This window comes from Hypanus sabinus, chromosome 4, assembly GCF_030144855.1.
Source record: "Hypanus sabinus isolate sHypSab1 chromosome 4, sHypSab1.hap1, whole genome shotgun sequence".
NCBI classification, from domain to species: Eukaryota; Metazoa; Chordata; class Chondrichthyes; order Myliobatiformes; family Dasyatidae; genus Hypanus; species Hypanus sabinus.
Genome location: NC_082709.1, coordinates 20,281,080 through 20,307,937, shown reverse-complemented (window position 1 = coordinate 20,307,937; position 26,858 = coordinate 20,281,080). Strand labels below are relative to the sequence as shown.

At 42.4% G+C, this 26,858-nt stretch overlaps 1 protein-coding gene across 2 annotated transcripts in view; it reads left to right on the top strand.

Moving 5' to 3' along the window:
- galnt13 (UDP-N-acetyl-alpha-D-galactosamine:polypeptide N-acetylgalactosaminyltransferase 13) overlaps nt 1–26,858 on the top strand; it is a 359,051-nt gene that overhangs the window by 273,078 nt on the left and 59,115 nt on the right. For both annotated transcript variants that reach the window (XM_059966532.1, XM_059966531.1), the window contains exon 8: nt 12,396–12,576. In XM_059966532.1, the coding sequence (XP_059822515.1) occupies nt 12,396–12,576 (181 nt within the window). The remainder of the gene's footprint in view (nt 1–12,395; nt 12,577–26,858) is intronic.

Below are 26,858 nucleotides of genomic sequence, written 5' to 3'. Positions count from 1 at the left end.
AAAAATTAAACAATTAAGAAATGATTAATAAAAAAATAATTTAACTGAAGTAATTCAAAATAGTAATAAAGAATAAGCAACTTTCATTTTCTTATTATTTTAATGATGGTCACAGGAGATGTACAAGGTATCGCTGGTATAAAAGTATATGTACAAAATGCATCAATTCTCACAGGTCATGTTGTTCAAAACTGCCCTGAACTCAATGCAGTGCCCAGGTTCAACGTGGCTACACTCAGCATAATACAGCCCTGTGTTTTGGAAATTGATAAGTTGTTAACTGCTGCAGTGAACACTGGATACCTCAGTGTTAATCTTTTGCCTCCACTCCAGTTTCTGAAGTTGATTAACGGCAAACAAAAGAAAACATGAAAATTGTATTGATGCTTTGAGGAGGTAGAGATAAAAATATTACAAAGATTGAGGGAAGGTCTGGGAAGGTTCCAAAAATGTGTTGAAGGTGCTTTTATACAACTAAATGGCAATCTTCGTTTTTATCTATTTGTGCTCAATTTTCTTCCTCTTAGATTCTGGGAAAACCTGATAGATCACATTACATCCTTACAATTGCAAAAATATTGAGTCAGTTTGTACAGTTATTGTAATACCTACAGCTGAAAGGTTGGCTGGCTATGGATAAACCAAAAATCTAATAAGGCTCTAAGCATCAATGTAAATGGTTTTAATAATAAATATGGATCATAATCAGCACAGGCTTTTAAAAGAATGAATTCATAATTCTACCCATGGAGCTGGGAGAATCAGATATTTAAAATGTTCATTGAAGACATTGACCCAGAAGGCTCTACCATGCAGTAAAATTTGTTGCATATTAAGAAACCTTTTGTTTCTCTTTTTAAGGAGAGGCTCGAAATTAACAGAATTGTTGATATTGATAATAACCTGATAATATCTAGATTATTTACCTAAAGACCTAGGCAAGTAATCTTTTGAGATATAGAGGTTAAAATCAGCATATTAAATCTGTCTTCAATGGTATGGAAATCAGGTTTATTATCGCTATAATAGGATGACCATGCAATTACTGCACATCATCAAGCCCTGCCTCATTCACTGATGTCCTTTAAGGAGGGACATGTTCACCTCTGGGATCATAATCAGTACAGGCTGATAAAAGAATGAATTCATTCTTTTTGATTTTCTGGACACACATAAGTGGAATGATGAAAATTGAGGGAAATTCTAGATGGAAAGATTAAAAAGTACTTACATTCTATTCATCCACACCTGCCTCCCTCCCTCCTACCCTCCTCTTACTCTCCTTCCACCCCTCCTATCCTCCCTTTTACCTGCCCTCCTACCCTCCCTCTCCTCCCTTCCTCCTCCCCCCACCTTCCAGTCTTCCATGCTGTGCAGTTAACCATTGCTTAATCACGAGCCAATTAACCTACCGACCGCTACATCTTTGGACTGTGGGAAGAAACCTGAGCACCTGGAGGAAATCTACACGATCTTGGGGAGAAGGTACATACTCCTTACACACAGTGGTGGTAAATGAACCTGGACCCTGCTATGGTAAAGTGTTGTCCTAACCACTATGCTACATTAGCAACATTAGAATTTTATTTTTACCATTTTTGTACTTAGCTAGTAATTGTAGCTTACTATTACTAGAATAGGTAGAAAAATGCAATAGATTAGCTTCCAAGCCTGCTGTAATCGGTTGTATCAGACTGCTACACAAAGCAATAATATAATCAGACAGATGACTTAGCATTAACTTAGGTACTGGCTAAGTTACAGCAAAGGCACATAGAGTTCTGCCAACCCTACTCAACATCTGTGGTTCCTGCTGTAATTGAGAGAGGTATGGCATGCATCTTAAGCAAGCAGCTTGACACAATCTGTTCCAACCTTTCAAGCTGTCCCAGATTCCTCATGTATCAATGGATTTGCCAGGCAGGGAAGAACTCCACAGAGATAACGGCACTTGATGTGTGGTTGGAAGTAATTGACTCTGAGAACCTTGGCTTGTGCAATAAGGAATTAAAAGCATAGAAATTAACAACAGCTGTAGGGCATATGGTCCCTCAATCCTGCCCAGTCTTTCAGTGTGATGACTGATCTGATTTTGGTCCCTCATTTGCCTCTTCCCATTCGCTCCAGATTCAACCAAAAACACCTTCCTCGTTTGAATGTATTCAGTGATTCAGCGTTCATGGTTCTGTGGACCTCTCCAGAGTAGACAATTCCAAAGCTTTATAATCCTGTGGGAAAAGACATTCCTCTTCATCTCTAAAGCTCTTTCTGCCATCTATGCAAGAATTGGTGATGCTCACAGGTGATTGTACACAGAGTTCAGTTCCTTTTATATTAATACATTCTGTTCACATGTAATGCACTATCTGAATAATATCCAAACCTTGGCTGATGTGGCAATTAGTATTTGTGCCGCATGCAGACATATCTTTAATAACAAGACAGTTTCTAACCAGCTGCCCTTGCAAATTGGTAGCATTACCACCACAGAGTCCTCCGCTATTGACATACACAGTTCACTATTGTTGCTGCAAGAGAAGGTCTGAAATAATGTCCTCAATATCCACTAAGCTCTGTACCGTCTGCTGGATAGAAGTCAAGAAAGGGACAGATTACTCCTAATTTGGTGGATGTGTCAATAACTTTTAAGAAGCTTGGCTCCTTCCAGGAATCTTAAGCAAGCAGCTTGACACAATCTGTTCCAACCTTTCAAGCTGAGTCCCAGATTCCTCATGTATCAATGGATTTGCCAGGCAGGGAAGAACTCCACAGAGATAACGGCACTTGATGTGTGGTTGGAAGTAATTGACTCTGAGAACCTTGGCTTGTGCAATAAGGAATTAAAACAATTCAGTTACCTAACAATTTTATGTATATCTCAGAACCTGCTGCAGTTACTGTACATTTTCAGGGCATGTAGTGTTCACCAATAAATGTTGGTCTTTCTAGCAATGCTCAAATCCTTTGAATAAATATGAAATATGAAAGGTAAGTGATGAAAGTAAAATTACAGGTTACAGAAAACTGCAATTTTTTTTCATTGATTTCTAAAATCTAACCTTTGTTGGCATAGCCAACATTTATTGCCTATTTCCAAATGCCTTCAGCAAGTTATTACCTGCAAGAGAAGGTAGTAATACAATTCTGAGGCGACAATTCTAGGATTTAGACAAAACAGCAATGAAGGAACAGTGATATGTCTCCAAGTCAGGAATGGTGTGCGACTTGGAAGGGAATGTTCAAGGGTTGGTTTTGTCGCATACCTGAAAGCCTAATCTTTCAAGGTATGCACATGGATGTGTTGCTATAATAGACTAGTAGAATAGTTGATAGAATTTTGAAAATAGTATACACTGCAGCCATTGCAAACCAATGGATTTTTTTGCGTGTGGCCTGGTGGAACTTCAGCACAAATATCTGCTTGCCTGATTTAATACCTCCTAACATGGCTTGCTGTGAGATTTTGTCTGAACAAAGCTTTACAATATCCTGTGCCATTTTACCATGATAACTACTGTATAAGTGAAAACACAATAGACTAAAGATGTGGGAATCTGGAGCTAAATAATCAACATGCGGGAGGAACTCGGGTCAGTCAGCATCTGTGGAGGCAGAGGGTTTCAGGTCAAGACCCTGCATCTAGGCTGAGAGTGTAGTGGAATGATAACCTGTATAAAGGGCTGAGGTAGATGGGGCAGGGCTGGCAGGCAATATGTGAAATCAGAAGAGTAGGGGGTTGGGGAGCAGAGGGTGGGGAAAGAGATAAAAGCTGGAATGAGATAAGGGAGACAGCAAAGGGCTGCAGATTCTGGAATCTGGTAAATAAGGAAAGTGATGAATAGAACTAAATACATGCCATCACCCATTGGTTCTTTTATCCCTTCAGAAGCTGTTTGTATCTGTCCTTCACCCTACCCTTATCCCTTTCTGTAATGTGCACCAGATACAACCTGGTTTACTCAGTTCCAGTGTAACGATATAGTGTGATTATTGGCATATAGGCTTTATATTTCCCATCATTTAGTTATTCTTCTCTTCTGGATTTTCTATTATTGTGTTTTCTTTGTCCTGGTTTAACGCACTGATCGAGTATGTGGGATGGGTTAAAAAGCAAATTTTGAAGCTATTTTTCTGCTGGGGATTTCTAGGCAGATTTAAAGTGGCGAGTGATTGGACATATCCCTGTCACTAACAGCCAAGTATCTCTTGACCATCAAAAAATTAAACCTTTAAACTAGTAAAATGGGGTGTTGGAATGGGAATGGACATTGAAGTGGGGTGAAGAGGAAGCGAGGGGGGATTCTGGATTTCTGGATTGAACTGTGCTGCTGGAAGATGGACATGTTGGTATTTGTGAAGTTGGAACCAAGCATTGGCAGAAACTGATAGATAGTCAAGCAGCTAATCTGCAAAGTATATTTATATAAAGAGATTAGAACTATAGGTCTTTATATCTTAATGGCTGAATAGGCTGAAGTTTGTTCTGTGATGCAGCTGTAATACTTGAGCATAGAACAGAATACTTGCTCCTGTTTGAAAGAGTTATCCAATTATTTATATCACTTGTTTTTCCCCTCAGGAAATTAGATTTTAGTTACACATATATTACCCAGATTTGAAAGTTATTATTAAATCTGCTTCCAGCACTTTGTCAAGCAGAGTATTTTAGACCTTGAACTCATTAATTCATTTCATTCTGATTCTTCTGCTGGGCACCTTAGATCTTTGACCGTAGGATATCGATTCCTCTACCCAAGGATCAGTCCTTTTCACTTACTTTATCAAAGCTCTTCAAGATTGTGAAATATATTATTGATTTACACTTGCGCCGATTTAAGGGGAACGACCGCTGCTTCCTTAGTTCGATGAATAACTGAAGTCCTTCAGCCCTGGTCGCATTTGCATAAATCTTTTGAGCAGCCTGTCTGAACTTTGACTGTGAGACCTAAACTATGTTCTGTAAAGTCCACGGAAAGAGGTTCTACTATGTTTCAATAATAATTACCAGTAATCAGAGCTACAGGGATGTAGTCACCCCTAGGTTGCAAGAGGCAGCTACTGGCGTGACTGTCAAGAAAGGGAAAGGGAATAGGTAGCTGGTGCAGAGTACCCCTGTGGCTGTCCCCTCAATAATACGTATGCTGCTTTGGATATTATTGGAGGGGGGAAGCACCCCACCTGGGGAAAGCCACTGTGACCTTGTCTCTGGCACTGAGCCTGGCTCTGTGGCTCAGAAGGGAAGTGGGTGGGGAGGGCGGAAAAGAGGACTGCAGTAGTGATTGAGGATTCCATAAACCGAGGCGCAGAAAGCAGAATCCGTGGACACAATGCTGTGCCTCAGGTGCCAGGGTCAGGGATGTCTCAGATCAGGTCCACAGCACTCTAAAGGCAGAGGGCCAACAGCAGGATGTCATGGTACCTGGTTGGTACCAACTGCATAGGTGGGAAATGGGAGGAGTTTTTGAAGAGAGAATATAGGGAGCTGGGAAGTAAGCTGAAATTCCTGATCTCCAGGGTAGTAACCTCTGGATTGCTTCTTGTGTCACATGACTATGGCAATAAGAATAGGCTAATTTGGCAGATAAATATGGGGTTCAGAAATTGGTGCAAGGGGCAAGGTTTCAGATTTTTGGATCATTGGGGACTCTTCTGGAGAAGGTATCATCTATAGAAAAACAACTGGTTACATTTGAACCCAAAGGGACTGATATCCTTGCATGCAGCTTTTGCTAGAGCAGTTGGGGAGGGTTTAAACTAATTTGGCAGGGGGTTGTGAACTGGAGTGATGGGGCTGAGGAGGGAGCATTTGGTATAGAACTAGATGAAGTGGGTATTTGAGGCACACACCATTGGGAGCATTTATTAGGTAGTGGGAGCTTGTCCCCATTACCACCCCTGGCTATAACACCTTAAATAATCAACTGATGGAAAAAGCATGCAAAAAGGGCAAAGTTGTGATAACCATGGGGGATTTCAATATGCTGGTAGATTGGGAAAATCTGATTGGTGCTGGATCTCAAGAGAGAGAATTTGAGGAATGCCTATGAGATAGCTTTTTAGAATCGCCTGCGGTTAAGCCCATTATGTTAATGGCAATTTTGGATTACATGTTATGTGATGACCCAGACATGATTATGAAACTTGAGGTAAAGGAAACTTTAGGGTGCACTGACTGTAACATGATAAAATCCACCCTGCAGTTTCAGATGGAGAATATAAAGACAGATGTATCAGTGTTACAGTGGAGTAAAGGGAATTATAGAGGAATTGAAAGAGGAGCTGGCTAAAGTTGATCGAAAGGGGACACTAGCGTGGCAGAACAGCAATGGTTGGTACTTATGGAGGAAATTTGGAAGATGCAGGAAAGATGCATCCCAAAGATGAAGACGTTATTCGAAAGGGAGGCTGAGATAACTGTGGCTGAGAAGAGAAGTCAAACACAGTGTAAAAGCATATTGCAAAAATAAGTGGGAAGGTAAAGGATTGGGAAGCTTTTGAAAACAAACAGAAGGCAACTTAAAAAAAAAAGCCATAAAAAGAGAAAAGATGAAATATGAACGTAAGCTAGCCAATTATATAAAAGAGGGCGCAAAATGTTTTTCAGATATGTAAAAAGAGATGAGAGTCAATACTGGACCACTAGGAAATGACTCTGGAGAGGTAGTAATGGGGGACAAAGAAATGGTGGAGGAACTTAAGGAACTTATTTTGTGTCAGACTTCAGTGTGGAAGACGCTAGCAGAATGCCAGAAACGCAAGGTTGTCTGGGCAGAAGTGTCATTCTCTTACAAAGGAGAAGGTGCATGGGAAGCTGAAAAGCCTGAAGTTACACAAGTCACTTGGACCAGGTGGACTACACTCCAGGGTTCCTAAACAGGTAGTTGAAGAGATTGTGAAGGCATTAGTAATGATCATTCAAGAGTCACTAGTTTCTGGAATGCTTCCTGAGGACTGGAAAATTGCAAATGTCACTCCACTCTTCAAGAAGTGTGGGAGGGAGAAGAAAGGAAATTATTGGCCAGTTAGCCCGACTTCATGTTGGCACGTGGCCTAGTGGATAAGGCATCAGGTCTAGTGATCTGAAGGTCACTGGTTCAAACCTCAGCTGAGGCAGCGCGTTGTGTCCTTGAGCAAGGCACTTAACAACACATTGCTTTGCGATGACACTGGTGCCAAGCTGCTTGGGTCCTAGTGCCCTTCCCTTGGACAACATCGGTGGTGTGGAGAGGGAAAGGCATTTAGCATGGGCAACTGCTGGTCTCCCATACAACCCTGCCCAGGCCTGCACCCTGGAAACCTTCCAAGGCGCAAATCCATGGTCTCACGAGACTAACGAATGCCTATAGCCTGATTTCAGTTGGTTGGAAAGATGTTGGAGTCTAATAATAAAGATGAGGTTTTGGGGTATTTAGAGGCACATGATAAAGTAGGCCAAAGTCAATATTGCTTCCTTGTGGGGAAACCTTACATGAAAAATCTGTCAGAATACCTTGAAGAAGTAACAGGCCGCATGGAAAAAGAAGGGTCAATGCGTGTTGTTTATTTGGATTATCAGAAGGCCTTTGACAAGGTGCTGCACATGAGGGTGTTTAACAAAATAAGAGCCCTTGGTATTACATGAATGATGCTAGAATATTGGCTGACAGACAGGAAGCAAAGTTTGGGAATAAAAGTAGGAACCTTTTCTGGTTAGCTGCTAGTGACTAGTGATGTTCTGCAGGGGTTAGTGTTGGGACCACTTCTTTTCAAGTTGAATGTCAGTGATTTAGATGAAGGAATCGATGACATTTGGCTAGGTTTGCAGATGATATGGAAATAGGTGGAGGGGCAGGGTGTCTGCAAAAGGACTTGGGTAGATTGGGGGAATGTGCCAAGAGGTGGCAAATGGAATGTAGTGTAGGGAAGTGTATCGTCATGCATTTTTCTGGAACGAATAAAGGCATAGCACCACAAACATGAGAAAATCAGGTCCTGTTATAGGGTCTCAGCCCAAAACATTGAGTATTTATTCATTTCCATAGATGCTGCCTGGCCTGCTGAATTCCTCTAGCATTTTAAATGAGGAGAAAATTCAGCAGTGCAGAAGGACTTGGGAGTCCTCGTGCAGGATTCCCTAAAAGTTAACTTGCAGGCTGAGTCAGTGATTATCAAGTCAAACGCAATGTTAGCATTCGTTTCGAGAGGACTAGAATAAAAAAGCAAGGATGCAATACAGGGGCTTTATAGGGCATTGGTCAGATTGCCCTTGGAGTATTGTGAAGTTTTGGGTGACAAAGATGTGCTGGCATTGGAGAGGATCAGAGGAGGTTCACTAGAATGAGCCCATGAATGAAAAGATTAACCTGTGAGGAGCATTTGATAGCTCTGGGTCTGTACTCGTTGGAGTTTAGAAGAACAAGGGGAGAAGATCTTATTGCAACTTATCGAATATTGAAAGGTCCAGATGAAGTGGATGTGGAGAGGATGTTTCCTATAGTGGGGGAGTCTTAGAACTGAGGGACATTCATTTAGAACAGAGATAGGAAAAGTTTCTTCAGCCAGAGAGTGGTGACTTTGTGTGACTAATTGCCACAGGCAGCTGTGGAGGCCAAGTCATTGGGTATATTTAAGGCAGAGGTTGATATGTTCTTCATTAACCAGGGAGTCAAAGGTTATGAGGAGAAGGAAAGAGGATGGTATTGAGAGAGGTAATAAATCAGCTATGATGGAATGGCAGAGTATTCTCATGGGGGGGGGGAGGGTGAATGCCCTATTTCTGCTCCTATGTCCTATGGTCTTAGGCACAGTCCTGATAGCTGGGAGGTTGGAATAGTATGTCAGCAGCTGGGTATTTACTGAGAGTAAAAGGAAGAAAATTTTGGCACTTCTGAGATGCTGTGGAAAAGGAGTCATGTTGATTAAAGGGGAAGAGATTTGAGATCGAGACTGTTGGAAGTTAAGTCTGTTGTGGCCATGTGGTAAGTCTATGCAGTTGTAATAGGCGTGTTGGGTAGCACTCATGTGAAGAGCATAAGACAAAGGAACAGAATTAGGCCATTCAGCCCATTGAGTCTGCTCTGCCATTCCATCATGGTTGATCACAGTTCCCACCCAACCCTATACATCTGCCTTTTTGCCATACCCTTTGATGCCCTAACTGATTAGGAAATGATCAACTTCTGCCTTAAATATATACATGGACTATGCCTCCATCACAGTTTGTGGCAGAGCATTCCACAGATTCACTACTCTGGGGCTTAAAAAAAATTCCTTCTTTCCTCTGTTCTTAAATGTCACCCCTCAAATTTGAAGCTGTGCTGTCTGGTTCTGGATACCCCACCATAAGAGACATCCGGTCCACATCCACCGTGTCTAGTCCTTTCAACATTTGGTAGGTTTCAATGAGATCCCCCATGTTCTAAATTCAGTAAGTACAGGCCCAAAGCTGCCAAACACTCATCATACATTAACCCCTTCATTCACGGGATCATCCTTATGAACCTCCTCTGGACTCTCTCCAATGACAGCACATCATTTCTGAGATATAGGGCCAAAGACTGTTGACAATACTCCAAGTGTGGCCTGCCAAGTTTCTAATAAAACCTCAGCATTATCTCCTTGCGTTTATATTCTATTTCCCTTGAAATAATTGCCAACATTACATTTGCCTTCTTTACCACAGACTCAACCTGTAAATTAACCTTTTGAGAGTCTTGCATGACTCCTAAGTCCCTCTGCACATTTAATGTTTGAATCTTCTCCCTATGTAGTAATAGACCGCATCATTGTTTCTTTTACCAAAATGCATTCTCATGCATTTCCCAATGAAGGCATTGTGTAATACATGTGCAGCATGGATCCAAAAGAAGTCAGTCTTGTGGTAGAAGGAAATTACAATGTGTATTTCTCTAGTAAGCCATTCTAATTAGTAAATGGTTTACTTCATTACTTTACAGTTATATAGTAAATATTTCAAAAGTGTGAGATAATTACTGTTGTTATTTCATAATGAACTCAAAATCAAAGTTAAGTTTATTGTCATATGCAGAAGTCCATGCATGCACAGGTGCAATAAAAAGCTTACTTGCAACAGCATCACATGCACAGAGTAGAGACACAATATTTACAAGAAAAAGATAAATTAAACATGAATTATACAAGAAAAAATACAATTAGACTTAAGAGTTAGTGTTTTATGAAAATGTTTGATAAGCAGGATGATGTTTGGAAAATCTTTTGCTTACTATTGTAAGAGCTGCAAACGTGTTGAAGAAAAAAGGGGAAAAAGTTGCTGAATGGAAGTATATTTCATAAAGTAGCTGAGTTCATTTATAGATTTGGAATGAAAACAGAACATCTTAATTTCAATTGACACATTTATATTTGTGTGTGAAGAAAATAGTATTTTCCCTAAACTGTGTGCCAGAAATGGAAGATCAAAAAGAACTGAACATTCATATCTGTCAAATTGGGTTTCCTTCCTGGTGCAGGGCTGAATAATCTGATCCAAGTCATAAATATGATACAATGTGACTGTGAAAAAGGGAAGAAATCATCCTTTTACCTGGTTATAGTCTCGAGCATAGTTGATCACAGCATTCTGCTTATACAAATGTCTGTAGATTGATACATTATTGATCCCAAAGGAAATTACAGTGTCACAGTAGCATTACAAGTACACAGATATACAAATGTACAAATATTTGAAGGCAAGTATGAAAGAATAAAAAATATCTTAGCATTCTTAGAGCATTACTAGTCAAAGCTCACTTCCTCCTTCTACATACATTTATCTGCTCTGTATTGTCCCATGAGAATCTAACTATAGGCTTTGTCTCTTATTGGCTTCGTCAACATCATTAGGAAACAGAGCTTCAAGTCCATATGTTCGTTGATTCTTACTTCATCAACTCCATCTCCTTATTATATTGTTACTAATAGCAGAGCAGGCATTCCCAACACTTTGTGAATATTGTTTTACCTCCTACTTTCCTTGTCATCTGCATCTGCCTGAAGCAAAATTGGACTGTACCCCATCTTGACTGTGCACTTAATGCTGAGATGAGTTTTGGAGCACATTTTAAAGTTTGTTTCTTTGTACCTCAGCAATGTCATTCACCTCTACCCTGGCACTTGCACTGCTCAAAACCTCAAGTTTGCCATTGTTACCTAGATGATTCCACCCATACCTGGCTTCCAATGCTCAACCCCCAGTAAACGCCATCCAAGCCTTCATCTTTGTGTTCCAATTACTTTACAAATATCACAAAAATAAATGGGGTATACGATCCTGTACAGGATTTGAGAAGTGACAACCCACATTTGCACTGTGTAAAATCTCCCCACTGTACCCTGTCTCTTGTTCAGGAAATTTAGAATGGATTGTAGACTTCAGGAAAAGTAAAGAAGTCCATGAGCCAGTAATCATCAGTGGATGAGAGCTAGAGAGGGTTGGTAACTTTAAATTCCTGGGTGTCACCACTGCATTTCAGAGAACCTGTCCTGGACCTATCGCATAAATATTATTGCGAAGAAAGCAAGATAGCGCCTCTACTTCCTCCAGGAGTCTGCGGAGGTTTGGCATGTCATGATAAACCTTGGCAAACGTGTGTGGTGGAAAGTGTGCTGACTGGCTGCATTACAGCCTGGTATGGGAACACAGCACCTTTGAGCAGAAAAACCTACAAAATGTAATCGATTCAGCCAACTACATCACAGGTAAAACCCTCCCAACCGTTGAGCACATTTACATGAAACACTGCTGTAGAAAAGCAGCATCCATCATCAAAGATCCTCACCACCCAGGCCATGCTCTTTTCTCGTTGCTGCCATCAGGTAGAAGGTACAGGTGCCTCAGGACTCGCATCACCAGGTTCAGGAATAATTACTACCTCTCAACCATCAGCGACTTGAAGGAAAGGGGATGGCTACACATTCAAGGACTCTATTATATTGTTACTTCATGCTCGTTATTTATTGCTATTTACTTGTATTTACATTTGTGCAGTTCATTTACAATTACTGTTCTATAGATTTGCTACTATGCCCGCAGAAAAAGAATGTCAGGGATGTATCTGGTGACTTGTATGTGCTCTGATAATAAATTTTACTTTGAACTTTTGATCTTCATATTTGATGACACATGCTTAGAAGTGCTTGACTTCTTACAGTTTAAAGTTTAAATGTTGATCATTCCATTGAACATACCCATGTCTGAGCAAGGGGGCTGTATGTGTGTGTAAGTACATTCACAACTATACCGATCGTTTGCTTTGGCAGCATACCTTTATTCTAAATGTATTGGTAAAATTGCTCCATGAGGCCCAGCCCCACTAATGTTCTGATCTGTATTTACATGGGTGATTTAAGTGAACTGATGGTGCGCAAATAAAACGTAAATCTCCTTTGTTCCTCAGATCTGGCAGTGCGGTGGTTCCCTGGAAATTATTACGTGTTCTCATGTTGGGCACGTGTTCCGTAAGGCAACTCCATATACATTTCCTGGTGGTACAGGGCATGTAATTAACAAGAACAATCGTCGACTGGCAGAGGTCTGGATGGATGACTTCAAATACTTCTTTTACATTATATCTCCAGGTACTCTCATTCATTTTGGTTTGATATGGCCTTGCCTTAGATTTTAGAACTTTTTTTTGACAAGAACTGTTTCTGAAAGCTGGTTATATTGTATAAACCAACACTCGGACATGCCGTCTTCACACTGTTATTATCATCAGGAAGGAGGTACAGAAGCCTGAAGGCACAGCTTCAGCGATTCAGGAACAGTTTCTTTCCCTTTGCCGTCTGATTTCTAAATGGACATTGAACCCATGAACACCACCTCACTACCGTTTTATTTCTGAGTTTTTTGCACTACTTAATTTTTTAAAAGACAGATATATATTTAATGTAATGCAGCTTTTTTCTCTATAGTTATTTATCGTGTATTTCATTGTTCTGTTGCTGCAAAGTTCACAACGTTCTTGGCATGTGCCAGTGATATTGAATCTGATTCTGATGAGCAGGTTGCCTGCTTCACTTGCAATCACGGTTCCTTATGCACAGAATACATTTTGAATTTATTGTCATGATCAGTAGAATAGAGCTGTATTTCTACAATGAACTGTATCAAGACTGTGCATTTCTCTTGCTCCAATATATGAACTTTTAGAAACAAAGAAAACCTACAGCACAATACAGGCCTTTCAGCCCACAATGCTGTACCAAGCATGTACTTATTTTAGAAATTACCTAGGGTTACCCATAGCCCTCTATTATTCTGAGCTCCATGTACCTGTCCAGGAGTCTCTTAAAAGACCCTATCATATCTGCCTCCACCACCACCGTTGCAGGCAGCCCATTCCACACACTCACCACTCTCTGCGTAAAAATACGTACCCCTGACATCTCCTCTGTACCTACTTCTAGGCAGCTTAAAACTGTGCCCTCTCATGCTAGCCATTTCAGCCCTGGGAAAAAGCCACTGACTATCCACACGATCAAGAAGGGTTATTTCTTCAGCAGTTTGATCAGGGCACGACTGCGAGGACGTCAACCAGCGCGAACAACGAGAAGAGTTTAAAAGGAGAGAGCTTATAGAGTGGGCGTCGGAGGAGCAGTTGATGGAGTAGAGGGAAACACAGTAGGAAAGCTTTGGCTCAACAGGGCTTCGGCGTTAATGGGTCGAGGTGACGTAGGTTGCCTGTGTAGAATACAGACAGGAAGAATGTGTGTGAGGCCGTTTTTCTGTGCTCGGTGTCAGATGTGGGAAGTCCGGGAGACTCCCAGCCTTCCTGACGGCCACATCTAGACCAGGTGTGTCGAGCTGCAGCTCCTTAGGGACCATGTTGGGGAACTGGAGATGCAGCTCAATGACCTTCGTCTGGTCAGGGAGAGTGAGGAGGTGATAGAGAGGAGTTATAGGCAGGTAGTCACACTGGGGCCTCGGGAGCCAGGTAAGTGGGAGTCAGAGAGGGAAGAGCAGGAGTCAGAGGCTAGAGAGTATCCCTGTGGCTGTCCCCCTTGACAATAAGTACTCCTGTTTCAGTACTGTTGTGGAGGACGAGCTACCAGGGAAGCAACAGTGGCTGTGCCTCTGGCACAGAGTCTGGCCCTGTGGCCCAGAAGGGGAGGGAAAGGAGGAGGATGGCAGCAGTGATGGGGGACTCTATAGTTAGGGTGTCAAACAGGCTATTTTGTGAATGCAGGAAAGAAACACGGATGGTAGTTTGCCTCCCAGGTGTAAGGATCTAGAATGTTACTGATTGCGTCCACGATATCCTGAAGTGGGAGGGAGAACAGCCAGAGGTCGTGGTACATATAGGTACCAACGACATAGGTGGGAAAAGGGAAGGAAGTCCTGAAAACAGACTACAGGGAGTTAGGAAAGAAATTGAGAAGCAGGACCGCAAAGGTAGTAATCTTGGGATTACTACCTGTGTCACGTGATAGTGAGTATAGGAATAGAGTGAGGTGGAAGATAAATGTGTGGCTGAGGGATTGGAGCGGTGGGGGGGGAGGGATTCAGATTTCTGGATCATTAGGACCTCTTTTGGGGCAGGAGCAACCTGTACAAAAAGGAGAAGTTGCGCTTGAATCCGAGGGGGACCAATATCCTGGCGGGGAGGTTTGCTAAGGCTATTGGGGAGAGTTTAAACTAGAATTGCTGGGGGGTGGGAACTGAACCGAAGAGACAAGGGAAGGGGTGGTTGGTTCACAAATAGAGAAAGGTTGTAGGCAGCACGAGAGGGAGGATGGGCAGCTGATAGAGAAGGGATGCGCTCAGACCTATGGTTTGAGATGTGTCTATTTTAATGCAAGAAGCATCATGAACAAAGCAGATGAGCTTATAGCCTGGTTCAGTACTTGGACCTGTGATGTTGTGTCCATTACAGAGACTTGGATGGCTCAGGGGCAGGAATGGTTACTTGGAGTGCCGGGTTTTGGATGTTTCAAAAAGGACAGGGAGGGAGGCAACAGAGGTGGGTGTTTTGCACTGTTGAACAGAGATAGTGTTATGGCTGCAAAAAAGGAGGAAGACTTGGAGGGATTGTCTACAGAGTCTCTGTGAGTGGAAGTTAGGAACAGGAAGGGGTCAATAAATCTGCCGGGTGTTCTTTATAGACCACCCAATAATAACAGGGACATCAAGGAGCAGATAGGGAGACAGATTCTGGAAAGTATAATAATAAGAGGGTTGTCATGGTGGGAGATTTCATTTTCCCAAATATCGATTGGCATGTCCCGAGAGTGAGGGGTTTAGAGGGGGTGGAATTTGTTAGGTGGGTTCAGGAAGGTTTCTTGACACAATATGTAGATCAGCCTACAAGAGGAGAGGCTGTACTTGATATGGTATTGGGAAATGAATCTGGTCAGGTGTCAGATCTCTCAGTGGGAGAGCATTTTGGAGATAGTGATCACAATTCTATCTCCTTTACCATAGCATTGGAGAGGGATAGGAACAGACAAGTTAGGAAAGCGTTTAATTGGAGTAAGAGGAAATATGAAACTATCAGGCAGGAACTTGGAAGCATAAATTGGGAATAGATGTTCTCTGGGAAATGTACAGAAGAAATGTGGCAATTGTTCAGGGGATATTTGTGTGAAGTTCTGCATAGGTATGTTCCAATGAGACAGGGAAAAGACAGTAGGGTACAGGAACCGTGGTGTACAAAGACTGTTGTAAATCTAGTCAAAAAGAAAAGGAGAGCTTACAAAAGGTTCAAAAAACTAGGTAATGATAGAGATTTAGAAGATTATAAGGCTAGCAGGAAGGAGCTCATGAAAGAAATTAGAAGAGCCAGAATGGGCCATGAGAAGGCCTTAGTGAGCAGGATTAAGGAAAGCCCCAACACAAATATGTGAAGAGCAAGGATGGGACAGCGGAAACCTGATTGGATCAGGACTAACCAATCAGGAGGGATGGATGACAAGTATATAAATATCACCAGACTAGACATGGCCAGGCATCATCTCTGATGAAGATGGCAGAGTTTGTCATTGAAATATTAGTTATAATCGATACCTGTAGTGAGCTGGAAGCCCAAAAATGTTTATTCATTGCCATACTATTTGGGAATGAATACAAATAACCTTTGGGTGCAAAATATGTTGTCCCCAATACAGTTCCTCCAGCTCCTATTCTTTGTACTTAGCCTTCCCCTTCACTCTCCAGCATCCCTGCCCCCACCCAGTTTAGATCTTTAACCCAGGGCACAGAGGCATAACCTGACTGGCAGGAGGCAAAGAGTGCGAATAAAGGGTGGCTGCCGGTGACTGGTAGTTTTCCACAGGGTCTGTGTTGAGACCGATGTATTTTACAATAATGATTTGGATGTTGGAATTGACGGATTTCTGCAAATTTTGAGGAAGTAAGGAGGCTACAGAAGGAATTAGAAAGATTAGGAGAATGGGCAAAGAAATGACAGATGGAATACAGTATCGGGAAGGGTTTGGTCATGCACTTTGGTGGAAGAGATGAAAGGGTCGACTATTATTTAAATAGAGAGAAGACACAACAATCTGAGGCACAAAGGGACTTGGGAGTCCTTGTGCGAAGTTTTGAGAGGAGCAAAGTAAAGCAGTGTGTAAAGTGAGAAAATCAATCCCACGGTAATCCCGTGGTAAAGGATTTGTGGGATCAATATGATCACAATGTGTTAGAACTTTAAATTTAATTTTTTTGGAAAAAATAAATCTGTTCAAGCTTTGAATCTTCACATAAGAAAGAGGAGTGAATTTTGCTCAGATAAAATGGACAATGAATGAATATATTTGTTAATGTTTAAAGAAATCTTTCATGATTCTGAATGGGATTGTACGTGTTTCTGCCCAGTGGGAGGGAGTGAACAAAGAATGAGCAAGTTGGGGTCCTTGATCATGCTGGCTGTTTTACTGAGACAGTGAAAGTTATAGACACGTGCTCATGGAGGAGACGCAGGTTTCTGTGATGTACTGAGCTGTATTGCATGCCCCATCGTGATGGTTGCAATTTTCTTATTCCTGAGTTATACCTATTCAGTCATGGTGGATGAGCCCTCCAAGTTGTCCTCTCTTAGTGCAATCTCCATAATCTGTAATACATCTTCCTACAAATCCCTTCCTGTATTTGCCAATATTTTAAACTAAACTGAAATAGCACAACGGCCTTTTGCAACAGGGTGGGTGACCACATTCCTGCTTTACATATTGCCAAAGGCAGGTATTTAGCAAGCACTTGATGTATTGAGTACTGCAATTAGCAAACAAGAAGCAGCCTATCCTGACACCTTTCAGATCATTACCAGCAATTTCAGTAAAGCTTGCCTGAAGAAATCTCTGCCCGTATATCATCAAAGAGGTAGCTGCGAGAGGCTGAGGAGCCGCTGTGGGACTGCTTCGAGTCAGTGGACAGAGCCATGTTCAGAGGTTCAAAGGTCCAATTTAATGTCAGAGAAATGTATACAGTATACATCCTGAAATGCTTTTCTTTGCAAACGTCCTTTGAAAACTGAGAAGTGCCCCAAAGAATGAACGACAATTAAACATGAGAATCTCAAAGTCCCCCCAGTTCCCCCCTTCACAATTGTTAAGTGGCAACAAGCAACTACCCCTTTCCCCCCACCAGCAAAAAAAAAGAGCTTTGGTACCATCACCGAGCCCAAGCATGTGCTAAGCAATAGCAAAGGCACAGACCAAAGTTACCCCAAAGGCTTTGTATTTTATCCAACATTCGACAACCCAGAGGTTTTCTCCATGGTGGGTCTCATCAGCAAGAACGACGAGTCAGCTTACAGAGAGGAGATTTAGCGGCTAACGGACTGGTGCAGAGCCAACAACCTGTCTCTGAATGTGAACAAAGCAAAAGAGATGGTTGTTGACTTCAGGAGGGCACAGAGCGACCACTCCCCGCTGAACATCGACGGCTCGTCGGCAGAGATCGTTAAGAGCACTAAATTTCTTGGTGTTCACCTGGCGGAGAATCTCACCTGGTCCCTCAATACCAGCTCCATAGCAAAGAAAGCCCAGCAGTGTCTCTACTTTCTGCGAAGGCTGAGGAAAGTCCATCTCCGACCCCCCATCCTCATCACATTCTACAGGGGTTGTATTGAGAGCATCCTGAGCAGCTGCATCACTGCCTGGTTCGGAAATTGCACCATCTTGGATCGCAAGACCCTGCAGCGGATAGTGAGGTCAGCTGAGAAGGTCATCGGGGTCTCTCTTCCCGCCATTACAGACATTTACACTGCACGCTGCATCCGCAAAGCAAGCAACATTGTGAAGGAGCCCACGCACCCCTCATATAGACTCTTCTCCCTCCTGTCATCTGGGAAAAGGCTCCGAAGCATTCGGACTCTCACGACCAGACTATGTAACAATTTCTCCCTCCAAGCTATCAGAATCCTCAATACCCAGAGCCTGGACTGACACCAACTTACTGCCATCTACTGTGCCTATTGTCCTGTTTATTACTTACTGTAATGCCTGCACTGCACTGGATAGAAAATTGGTTGGCAGACAGGAAACAAAGAGTAGGGATTAACAGGTTCTTTTCAGAATTGCAGGCAGTGACTAGTGGGGTACCGCAAGGTTCAGTGTTGGGACCGCAGCTATTTACAATATACATTAATGATTTAGATAAAGGGATTAAAAGTAACATTAGCAAATTTGCAGATGACACAAAGCTGGGTGGCAGTGTGAAATATGAGGATGTTAGGAGAATGCAGGGTGACTTGGACAGGTTGGATGAGTGGGCAGATGCATGGCAGATGCAGTTTAATGTGGATAAATATGAGGTTATCCACTTTGGTGGCAAGAACAGGAAGGCAGATTACTATCTGAATGGTGTCAAGTTAGGAAAAGGGGAAGTACAACGAGATCTAGGTGTTCTTGTATATCAGTCACTGAAAGTAAGCATGCTGGTACAGCAGGCAGTGAAGAAAGCTAATGGCAATCTGGCCTTTATAACAAGAGGAATTGAGTATAGGAGTAAAGAGGTCCTTCTGCAGCTGTACAGGGCCCTGGTGAGACCCCACCTGGAGAATTGTGTTTAGTTTTGGTCTCCAAATTTGAGGAAGGACATTCTTGCTATTGAGGGAGTGCAGCATAGGTTAATTCTTGGTGTTAATTCCAGGGATGGCAGGACTGTCATATATTGAAAGATTGGAGTGGCTGGGCTTGTATACACTGGAATTTCGAAGGATGAGAGGGGATCTGATTGAAATATATAAGATTATTAAGGGATTGGACACGCTAGAGGCAGGAAAAATGTTCCCGATGTTGGGGGAGTCCAGGCCCAGAGGCCGCAGTTTAAGAATAAGGGGTAGGCCATTTAGAACAGAGTTAAGGAAAAACTTTTTCACCCAGAGAGTTGTGGATCTATGGAATGCTCTGCCTCAGAAGGCAGTGGAGGCCAATTCTCTGGATACTTTCAAAAAAGAGTTAGATAGAGCTCTTAAAGATAGCGGAGTCAAGGGATATGGGGAGAAGGCAGGAATGGGGTACTGATTGTGTATGAACTGCCAAGATCACAGTGAATGGCGGTGCTGGCTAGAAGGGCCGAATGGCCTACTCCTGCACCTACTGTCTATTGTTTTTGTACTGTTTCATGTAGCATCATGGTCCTGAAAAACATTGTCTCATTTTTACTGTGTACTGCACCTGCAGTTATGGTCAAAATGACAATAAAAAGTGACTTGACTTCTGCTGTGACACCAGCTCTCGTTCTGCCCGTCTCAGAGCCCCAAGCTATTCGGCTTTCAACCATGAGCGGGACTCTCAGGCCAAGCCCTTGGCATGTCAAATAACAGCCAGTAGTGGAACCCGGAGAACGGGTCCCATTCCTGCAAAGAACCGAAGCCTGTGTGTAACTCCAGGTCAGGATCTTCAAGAGAACTCTGAAAAGAAAAAAAATAAAGATATTAAAGGTGGAAATAGAGCCTTTCTGAAGACGTAAGCAAAGGAGTCACCGTTGGGCATCATTATTCCTCCTAAGTTCTGCTGAACGAACATGCCATGGTTGTCACAGGCTTTATAAAGTCAGTTGTGGATGAGTGTGTCCCACAAGATCATTTAGTATTTCCCCCAACCAGAAACCCTGGACAAGCCAAGAGATCTGCAATCTGCTGACAGCCAGGTCAGCGGCGTTCAGGTCAGGTGACCAAGTAAAACACGAGAGGTCCAGGAACAACCTCAAGAAAGCCGTCTTAAGTGCAAAGTAGCAATTCCAGACCAAACTAGAATCATTGAAGGATGCTTGATAGCTGTGGCTTGGCTTGAATGCTATCACCTCCTACCACTTAAAGCCAAGTGACATATGTGACAACAAGATTTCTGTGATGAAGTGATTTGAAAGGTTGGTGATGAAACATCTCAACTCCTGCCTGAGGAGTGACTTGGATCCTCTCCAATTTGCCTAATGGCACAACAGGTCAACAGGAGACGCCATTTCATTGGCTCTTCACACAACCTTGGAACATCTGGATTGAGAAGAGGCATACATCAGGATGCTTTTCAGTTCTGCCTTCAATGCTATCATCTTCTCATATAACCATATAACAATGACAGCATGGAAACAGGCCATCTCGGCCCTTCTAGTCCGTGTCGAACGCTTACTTTCACCTAGTCCCACCAACCTGCACTCAGCCCATAACCCTCCCTTCCTTTCCTGTCCATATACCTATCCAATTTTACTTTAAATGACAATATTGAACCTACCTTTACCATTTCTATTGGAAGCTCGTTCCACATAGCTACCACTCTCTGAGTAAAGAAATTCCCCCTCGTGTTACCCTTAAACTTTTGCCCCCAACTCTTAATTCATGTCCTCTTGTTTGAATCTCCCCTACTCTCAATGGAAAAAGCCTATCAACGTCAACTCTATCTATCTCCCTCATAATTTTAAATACCTCTATCAAGTCCTCCCTCAGCCTTCTATGCTCTGAAGATTAAAGACCTAACTTGTTCAACCTTTCTCTGTAACTTAGGTGCTGAAACCCAGGTAACATTCTAGTAAATCTCTGTACTCTCTCTACTTTGTTGACATCTTTCCTATAATTCAGTGATCAGAACTGTACACAATACTCCAAATTTGGCCTTACCAATGCCTTGTACCATTTTAACATTACATCCCAACGCTTATACTCAATGCTCTGATTTATAAAGGCCAGCATACCAAAAGCTTTCTTCAGTATCCTATCCACATGAGAGTCCACCTTCAGGGAACTATGCACCATTATTCCTAGATCACTCTGTTCTACTGCATTCTTCAATGCCCTACCATTTACCATGTATGTCCTATTTTGATTATTCCTACCAAAATGTAGCACCTCACACTTATCAGCATTAAACTCCATCAGCCATCTTTCAGCCCACTCTTCTAACTGGCCTAAATCTCTTTGCAAGCTTTGAAAACCTACTTCGTTATCCACAACGCCACCTATCTTAGTATCATCTGCATACTTACTAATCCAATTTACCACCCCATCATCCAGATCATTAATGTATATGACAAACAACATTGGACCCAGTATAGATCCCTGAGGCACACCACTAGTCACCAGCCTCCAACCTGACAAACAGTTATCCACCACTACTCTCTGGCATCTCCCATCCAGCCACATTTGAATCCATTTTACTACTTCAATATTAATACCTAACAATTGAACCTTCATTAGTAACCTTCTGTGTAGAACCTTACTGGAGTCCATATAGACAACATCCACTGCTCAATCAATCACAGCTCATTCGCTTCTCAATCAATAAGCTCCAAGAGCTAGGCTTTTAGACTTCCTTGGACATCAGGATCCTCAATTTCCTAATTTCAGACCCCAGTCAGTTTAGATTAGCAACAACATCTCCCCAATCACCATCAGCACAGTTGCATCACAAAGCTGTGTGCTTAGCCCCCTGCTCTACTCAATTTATAATTACAACTGTGAGAGTAAGCACAGCTTCAGTGGCACATTTAAGTTTGCTGATGACGCCACTGTCTTTGGCCAAATGAAAAGTGGCCATGTATCAGCATATTAATAGGTTTCAAAAGTACATTTAATGTCAGAGAAATGTATACAATATACATCCTGAAATTTTTTTCTTTGCAAACATCCATGAAAACAGAGGAGTACCCCAAAGAATGAATGACAGTTAAACGTTAGAACCCCAAAGCCCCCCTCACTAGCTCCCCACTCCCAGCAAAGCAACAACTCCCGTCCCCCCCACTCCAGCATAAAAAGCACCAGCCCCCTCCACCGAGCACTCAAGCATGCGGCAAAGCTTCAATAAAGACACAGACTTGCAGTAACCCAAAGACTACTCGTTCACCCGGTAATTCGACATACCACAGGCTCTCTCTCCCTAATAAGGGAAAAAGAGGTGTCCCTGTTCCACAACTAGAGGGGAGACAAAACAAACAACTCACTGATTTATGATGTTAGAAGTTTGTTGGATTGGTTTTTCCGAGCTCTGCACCCAGAGAGTTGGCCCCAGGGCTCAGGTCTCTGGACACAGCCCACGGCAGCTAACCTGCTGCTCCTGATGTTCTGTGTTCTCCCGTGACGCCTCAGCCAGGGGCACCGGCCTTGAATCAGCCCATTTTCAGAGCCATGAAAATTAGGCACCCTGAAGGTGCACTAGTCTTCCAGGCTGCGTTCTTGGATATCAAAAAACAGCCGGTCGTCAGGCCCTGAGAGTGGATCCCATTTCCACAAAGAACCAAAGTCACAGTGTAACTCCAAGTCAGGGTCTTCAAAAGAACTTTGAAAAGGGGAAAAAAAAGAGATATTAAAGATAGAAATAGAGCTGCTTCCAAAGATGCGAGCAAAGGAGTCGCCGTTTAGTGCCATCTTGACTTATAAGAAGGATGAAAATCTGGTCGAGAGGTGCTCACAACAACCCCTCAGCTCAATGTCAGCAAAAGCAAGGAGCTGATTATTGACTGTCGGGACAAAGCCAAACGGTCAAGAGCCAGTCCTTATCAGCTGATCAGAAGTGGAGAGGCTCAGCAGAAGTTCCTTGGTGGAATCATTTTAGAGAATCTGTCCCTTCAAAACTAATCAACAAGCTTTAATACCTTGGCCTCAGTATCTCCTTGTGCAATTGGATCCTTGATTTCTTCAGCTGCAGACCCCAGTCACATTGAATTGGCAACATCTCCACAATCTCTGTCAGCACAGGATGTATGCTTAGCCCCCTGCTCTGCTCGCTTTACACTTATGACTGTGTAGCTAATCAATGCCGTATTCAAGTTTGCTGATGATGCCACCGTCATAGGCTGCATCAGTAGTGGTGATGAATCAGCATAAGAGGGAGATTGAAAATCTAGTTTAAGGAGCTGATTATTGGCTTCCGGATCAGGAAACTAGAAGACCTCATTGGAGGATCAGAGGTGGAGAGAGTCAGCAACTTTAAATTCCTTGGTATTATATTTTTGAGGGTTGTTCCTGGTCCCAACAGGTCAGTGAAAATACGAAGGAATCGGGGCAGCACCTCTACTTCCTTGGGAGTTTGTGAAGATTCAGCGCAACATCTCAAACTTCCATAGATGAAATGAATCTCAGGGTTGTGTGTAGTGACATATATGTTCTTTGATAATAAATTTACTTTGAACTTTAAATTGCAAAGGAAGCACAGCAGCACCTCTACTTTTCCAGAGGATTTGGCATGACATCTAAAACTTTGACAGCCTTCTCTCGATGTGTGGCGAAGAGTATACTGACTGGTTGTATCACGGCCTGGTATGGGAAAGCCCGCAAAACGTAATGGACACGGCCCAATCCATCACAAGTAAATCCCTCCCACAATGAGCACATCTACAAAAGTGCGGTCACAGGAAAGCAGCATACATCATCGTGGACCCCCCACCATCCAGGCCATGCCCGCTCTTTGCTGCTGTCATCAGGAAGGAGGTGCAGGAGCCTAAGAACTTGCAGCACCAGGTTCAGAACAGATAATGCCCCTCAACCTTCAGGCTCTTGAACCAGAAGGGATAACTTCATTCAGCTTCATTCACCCCAACACTGAACTGTTCCAATAACCTCCAGACTCACTTTCAAGGACTCTTCATCTCACGTTCTTGATATTTATTGCTTATTTCTTATTGATTATTTATTGGAGTAGTGAATGTTAATTTAGGCTTAGCGACCTGGAGGATCTGTTTGGAGGCCTCGATAGTGTGAAGAAAGTTTCTAATTTGTAGAAATAAAGTTAATTCCTAAATGTTCCAATATATTTTAACAAATAATGTAGTCACAGAAGATTAAACAAGTTACACTTTCTACATTTGTGCTCTTTCTTCTCACAAAGACTACTGAAAATGTGGAATTCTGATTTCAAGTTGCTTGGGAGTGCTGGCTCAGTTAAATTTATTTTTAGACCTGTAAACTTTTATCAAGCAGTGGGATCATATCAATAAAACAACAGCAAAGGGAAGTGAGTGCTACTGTAGAATTGCTGGGAGAAAACGTCTTTTATTTTAGTTTCTGGATATATGGGGGGGAGGGGTAGTGAATTCAAAATCGAAATCAGATTTATCATCACTGACATATGTTGTGAAATATTGTTGGTTTTGCGTTTCCTCTACAGTGCAGGGCATAAAGATGAATATAGTTACAAAAATCAATAAATAAAGCAAAATCTGAGAGAGGGGGGAAGAAGTTTGTCTTAAAACAGACCGAGTTTAGGCCTTCAGGCTCTTATACCTGCTCCCTGATGGTAGTAACGAGAAATAGGCGTGTCTTGGGTGTTGAAGGTCTTTAAGAATGGATGCCAATTTCTTGATGCATCACCGCTTGAAGATGTCCTCAATGCTGCAGAAGGTTATGTTCATGATGGAACTGGCTAAGCCTGTAATCCTCGGTGATTCTGTGCAGTATTTATAATAGTATATAATAGTTGGAAACTGCTTAACCTAAATGTAATTAGCTGTGTTTATTTTACCCTAAAAAGGCCTCATGTTCAAGTTTATCATCATGTGAGTGTACATATATAAAGCCAAATGAAACAATGTTCCTCCGGACCACAGTGCTCCCGCAATACATACATCACACACAGCAGATAAAACAAATATCACCATAAATAAGTTGATGAAATATTCTAAATACATGTAGTGTGCAGCAGAGGTAAAAAGCCCTCTGTCCTAGTGACGAGACCTCGGTGGTGGCAGGTATTCATTGGTCTCACAGACTGGGGGAAGAAGCTGTTACCCAGTCCGACAATCGTAGTCCTGATGCTCTTGTATCTCCTTCCTACCAGTGGTAGGTCAAAGAGATTGTGGGATAGGGGTAAGGATCTTCAACGATGTTTCGGGCCCCTTGTATCAACATCTATATAATTGAATTTTTCTCTTCAGTTCTTATGGTTTTATTTTAGTATATACTCATGGACATAACTTCTTAAATCAGTGGATTGGGCTTTGTCTCCATTCATACTAATGATGTCAGTGAAATATTACTCATCTACTTTGTAACAAAAAATATTGCTTTTTATTTTAAATTGATGCTTGCTTATTTTTGTTTGGCTATCTAGGAACGTGGACAGTGTTTTCACACTTTGGGTGTAGTAGTTATGGGAAGTTCGCAGATTTCATCAGAAGTGCAACAAATGCTAATGTGGCGGCAGTCAATCTGAACAAGGATAGATTAGGAGAGTGGGCAAAAAGTGGCAGATGTAGTACTACATAGGGAAGGGTGGAGTCTGCGGTTTGATAAGAATGTGTAGACTGCACGCATGAGATGCCTATTAAATGGCCACTGATCCATAGCCCATCTACTTCAAGGTTCAACATGTTATGCATTCAGAAATACTCATCTGCACAACACTGTTGTAATGCATGATTGTTTAAGTTACTGTAGGCTTCTTCACAGCTGGAACCAGTCTGGCCAGAATTCAAGCCAAAGAATATTTATTATCAAAGTATATTTACTTTATGCAACCTTGAGATTTGTCTCCTTAGAGGTGGCTACAAAACAAAGAACCCCAGTAGAACCCATTATAAAAAAACAAGACCATCAAATACCCAAGAGATAGAAAAAAGGACAAAAAAACTGTGCAAACGATAACAGTAAGCAAATAGCATTCTGAACTGAAGTTCACAAAAGTGAGTTCACGTGGATACACTGCCACAGTTCAGTGCAGAGATGAGTGTGTCTCGCAGAGTAACAAGTTGAAGTTTAACAAGGAGATGAATAGACTTTGCAGAGTAGTGATTTGAACCAGCCCATCCCTTGCCTCTAGTCCAGTCACGCTGTCCTTTTCAATCTGGCCTGGCAACATTCAGATCTTGCTCTCAGCCTGAATCCTGCTGACTCGATACGCTCTTGGGCCAGTGCTCCACCATCTCAATTCGGTTCGTACTCAACTTTTACAATTCAGCTCAGGTCTTTCGATAATCGATCAAACCTTGTGTCTTTCCTCACTCTCAGCCTAGGCCCGGGTCCAGGCCCTGCTGCCTCTGACTGTATATCACTAACGCCAGCACTGCCTCAGTTCTGCTGAATCGAATTGTCTCCAAGTTCGCTCTAGGAATGGTCAAAAATTGGCTCATTCCCTGCTCTCCAGCCTGGACCACACTGCCTCGATTCGGCCCATACACACCACGCCACAGTCATCCTGCGTCTTTGAGACTTCAGTTTCCACTGGAAAAATGCCAGTTCATACAGGAGGTTCAAAAGCTCAACTCCAATAGAGAAGTTACAGTCTTTTGTTTGCAGTGATTGTTTAGCAGAAAAAGTGTTATTAATGAAGTACTTAGTTGTTTTTTTTATTTGTCACCAGCAAGCAGTGGCTGAGCTTCACCAGCGACGCCTTAAACTGGAAGGTCGTTCTTTGACCCTTCTCTTCAGCCAGGTGTTTTTGCCCACAGAATTGGATTTTCTTTTTTGCATTTTGCTCCATTCTTTCTAAAC